The sequence below is a fragment of the Egretta garzetta genome, unplaced genomic scaffold, assembly GCF_000687185.1.
Source record: "Egretta garzetta isolate BGI_Z169 unplaced genomic scaffold, ASM68718v1 scaffold149, whole genome shotgun sequence".
In the NCBI taxonomy this organism is placed as follows: domain Eukaryota; kingdom Metazoa; phylum Chordata; class Aves; order Pelecaniformes; family Ardeidae; genus Egretta; species Egretta garzetta.
In genome coordinates, this window is record NW_009269998.1 from 2,473,799 (window position 1) to 2,478,536 (window position 4,738).

General features: G+C 37.5%; 1 protein-coding gene across 1 annotated transcript in view; it reads right to left on the reverse strand.

Moving 5' to 3' along the window:
- Window positions 1–2,682, reverse strand: part of VCAM1 (vascular cell adhesion molecule 1) — a 7,340-nt gene extending 4,658 nt beyond the window's left edge. The window contains exons 1-3 of the mRNA XM_035902881.1: window positions 2,631–2,682; window positions 1,571–1,849; window positions 507–821 (exon numbers count right to left, since the gene is read on the reverse strand). Coding sequence (XP_035758774.1) covers window positions 507–821; window positions 1,571–1,849; window positions 2,631–2,682 — 646 coding nt within the window. The remainder of the gene's footprint in view (window positions 1–506; window positions 822–1,570; window positions 1,850–2,630) is intronic.
- Window positions 2,683–4,738: the final 2,056 nt, after the last annotated feature.

Sequence of the window (4,738 nt, forward strand, 5' to 3'; positions counted from 1 at the left end):
GGAAAGAGTAATGTGTATTCCATTAACACAGTGGAACAATTTTTTCAGATCAATAAGACGTTTAGCTTGCAGCTTTGAAAGCCAAGCTAGACAAAATTTTTTTCTTTTTTCCTCTTACATTTGTCTCCCTATTGTTTAGGTCTATAAACTTGTAACTGCTAAGCATACAATGGCAATTTTAAAAACCATTGTTTATCTGCATGCTGCCATTATTCTTCTGGTCTTTACTTTCTGACTGGGCACCAGCGCCCAAGGTAAGACAGTGAGAGAGGACTTACTAAAGCATTGCCTAACTTCTGTCATGAACAGCAGTGGGTATTTAATGACTCAGTGACTGCTACTGAATACAACAGAATCCAACTGAATACAGTAGATTATCTACAAAAATAATATAGATAAGAAGTGCAGATTATAAGTTATTCATAGCACACACTTTATAAACCCATTCCATGAAACTTAACATTAAGCAGTACTTGGTATAAAAGCCCTAGAATAAAAATACTTACAGTTTATATTCAATTTCTGAGAAGTTACTCTCTCTTTCGGTTCAAAGTCCATATCATCAATTGGTAATTTAGCCACACAGGTAATCTCTTTCCCAGTATCTCCAGCCGTAGGATTAAATGAATATGTCACAGTTTTGTTCTCTGTATTTGTGTTGCTATCTCCATAAAAATTTTCTGTATGAAGAAGGTCTTCCCCTTTCTTCAGGAGTACTTCCAGTCGATCAGAAGGATACACCTCAGGAATTCTACAGGTGATCGTGACTGGTTCTCCAGCAACTGGTGGACTGATCTCAATGACAGGATCACTGGGGAAAGCTAGAAGAATAAAATCCATTTCTTTAGTCTAGAGGAGATGAGCTCTAGGGTCAACATAAGAGCAAACATAAGAGCAAGATCCAGACATCAAACATCTTGAGTTTAGAGGCATTCAGAACATGATGTTATATCAACTTTATTACAAGACTTATGTTGATATGAAGACATACTGGTCTTTTATAAGCAGTTCATACACTAACAGGAATTATATTTGTACAGTTGTTGAAATATGATCCTAAGTGATCCGATAAGACCCAGCGAGGCACCTAGGCCGTGATACAGCTGCCTAAATATAGGCATCCAGAGCAATGTATACACTGGTGGTATCCTGTTTTCTGTGCTGGTAGGTTTAGGCATCTGAATCATTCCCCTGCAAACTGCAAAGGCTTTGATCAGGTTGCTCTGCGCTGGCAGGTTTCCCAAATACATCCATCTCAACCACATTGGTTGGGGTTTTTTTATGCCGGCTCTATGAATGTTTTGGGGAGCCTATATTTTGGCTTTCAAGTATTACCAAGAATAAATAAGACCAGTATGTATTATCTTCAGTGCAGAAAGCTAAGCAGAAAGTGGCTGAGAAAGAATCCCGAACAGATAGAGAAAGGAATCCTGTAAGGAAGTATATGTTGAGCTATAGCAGGCTCATTATCCTAGCATTATCAGTTAACTACCAACCACGATATCTAAAACCAGTTATTGACTTTTTACAAACATGTACTACTTAAAGAGAATTTTACATTTCTACTTACAGTAAAGTTCAACTTTGACAGTCTTCTCTTTTTTCTCTTCCTTAGCACAGAAGACAGTACACAGGTAAGCATGAGAATTCAGAATGCTAACTGGATTCATAGTCAAGGTAGAGTATGTCCCATAGTTGTTCACTGTTCCTCCAAGGGGGCTGTCCATCTGGGTTCTCCAGGAAAACCTTGGTGATGCACAGCCAGTGCTATTGCATGTGAGTATGACTGTTTTTCCAATCTGTGCAGCAATTCTGTCAGCAGGTATCAGCTCCGTTTCAAAAGCTTTAACTGTAACAGGGAGAACACACATAAACTCAGCAGCATTCTCAACATCTATTTTCCCATTTCTTCTCCTGTTCTGCTGTGACATGAGGTCATTACTTTGCAAGTTTACTTTACAGTTGTGTGGAGGTTAAACTAATAAAGCTCATACAGTGGTTTACACCTCCAAAACACCCTATAAAGATTTTTGTCAAAGATAATACAGACTTAGATGACTCTAGCAGACAGTGCTTACGTAGAAAATGGCATAAACCCAAAGCTGACCCAAAGTGAAAATCAATGCACTGGCACAATATAATGTTTTGTAGAAAATGGCATAAACCCAAAGCTGACGGTGAAAATCAATGCACTGGCACAATATAATGTTTTTTTGCTGGGTGGATCTGATTGTAAAACTTTGTAACGTTTGAGGGGTAGTGAGTAAGATAGCAAGGACAACTGCAGAATCACTTTCAACAGGACATTTAGTATCAAACTTGACTGATACTATCAGGGGTGACAGTAGATACCAAACATGCAGTGATACACTGCAGCTGCCTCCTAGACTGCCTTTTAGCAAACTCAGTAAGAAAATGACTGTGTCATTGCAGAGCACAGAAATGCCCCAAATAAATGGCAAAACCAGCTTCCTGACATTTTGACAGAACTACTTAATAGACAGTTGTATTCACTGAAATGCAAAAGCAACTGGAACAAAGAGAAATAAAGATCAAAGAGTAAATTGTAGGTCAGTTTACACTTAGCAAAATTAAAAAGAAAGCAAGCACCCCCCCACCCCCCAACTTACCAGTCATTAACACATACGAAATTATTAGCACAGCTTGGCTTGTTCTTCCCATCTGTTCTAACATCTGTAATTGCTGTTACTAGGCACAGAAAGTAAATTCAAAAGCCTTGCTCTCTATTTGCTGTGAAGAAGCACGGTGAGATCCTGCTGCCCTGCAACAGTTCATCCAAAAGGAGCCAGCACGCTCTTTATAAAGGCTCTCCTTGAGGTGGAGTGGGAAATCTCTGGACAGGGAAATTCAGAGCAGAGAGGAAGAGATCCATGCCAGGCTGTGCCGGTGGGCTCAGCGCCCTCTGCTGCTGTTTTTAATAGAGAATTTAAAGCCCAGGAGAACAATAAATATTAACGTGTATAAACACGGTGCCTACTACACTTAAAAAGACCAAGCCAAGATCTGACTCTGCAGACAACTGATAAAATGAAAGAATGTGGGTAATTCTGAGTAATTGAATGGCACTATATGTCAGAGGGAAGAGTTATTCAAGTTTGCTTTTAGTGCAAATATTTTTGTAGGGCTGTGTCTTGAGAATACATCTAACGACACTCAATTCTGTAAATAGCTTTGCCTAATTCAGTATTCCTTTTAAAAACTGTGCTAGCAGTTTAAGAGGTGATGCTACTCATGTTCCTAAGTATTTCTGATCCCTAAAAATTAAGAAATAAATCAAATAACAGAAGTCTGGAGCTCTGGTTTGATCAGCTTGAATCAGGCTCAGCCTGTTCGGATGAATTGAATGAACCAATTTTCCCAATTCCACTTTAAAAATGTCTAAAGTGTCCCTCTTTCAAGATGCTACTGGTATGCATTACATTACCAATATGCCTCTTGGATCTCTCATGTCCTGTTTCTGTATAATTGAAATCTAGACATTGATAATACAACTCTGGGATAAACAAACTGGGATGAACGATCAGTGTTTGGTTTCCGGTGGGTATACAAATCCAGTTTGGAATATTTCCTAGGACAACTATTACTGGTTAATATAGCAACAATATGATGAAAAAAGTTAAACAACATTTTCAGTGTTTAATTTTCAATTGGGAAATGCTATGCATGCAAAGAATGGATAAAGGTTTCCAAATCTCAGCTGTTTGTTTAACCAACTACTCAAGTAGTTCATATTGGTCAATTTATCACTAAATAAAAGCAGCAAGAAATTCAAAACAAAACATGTATGTTTTTAAAATGCCTCTGGCAAATCATTTGGTCTCTAATAGTTTGGTCACTTGATGTCTATGAAATATTGCCATCACAAAGTATATTTTATAAACAGGACAGATTCAAATACCTAGTAAATGAGTAATAACTTGGAAAAAAATAAAGGCTGAAGTAACAATGCTGTAAATGCTAAAGAAATTTAATTGCTGAAAAGCTGGTGCTGCATCAATCTAATACTTATTTTGAGTCAAGCAGATTTTATGGTTAGTAACCTAATGCTAGCTCCAAAATACCACGTTCAGGTGAGAATAGTACCAGAGGAAATAAGGCTCCCACTGTCCTAGGGGTAGCATGTCGTCTTTAGGAACTGGTTTTTTTCTGCTTTTTCCCCTGACTGCAGCTGCCCTTACATTTGCATCCTTGCCAAAGGATAGCTGGACAGTACAAGCTGCCTTAGAAACACCAAAACACTTTGTAATAAATACATTTATGACTCTGTCAAAGACCCTACGCTAGGTAAAATAAGAAGCATCGACCACTTTTTTTCGTACACTTATCCTAAACTCATAAATACAAAAAGGATGTAATGATTGTGAGAAGATAAAATTGTGATCCCAGGCAGAAAGTATATCTTCAAATTAAATAAATAATAATTATTAAAACCAACAATATTCAGAAATATGGAAAAACTAAACAAGGCAACCAACCAAGGAATTACCCAGAAGAACATAAAACAGGGAAATCTGAAGCACCTAGCAATGCCTAACGAAAAATCACTAAAGCTGAAATTCACTGAAACTGCCACAGTGGATTCTCCCATAATGTATTATTTTTATTATCACCATCATTGTTTTTATTAAAGAAGGAAAAAAGAATAATCTCATATGTTTCAGGAAATGCAAGTAGAGTACTGTTCTGGAAGTACTGTTATCAAATCCAGAAACCCCAA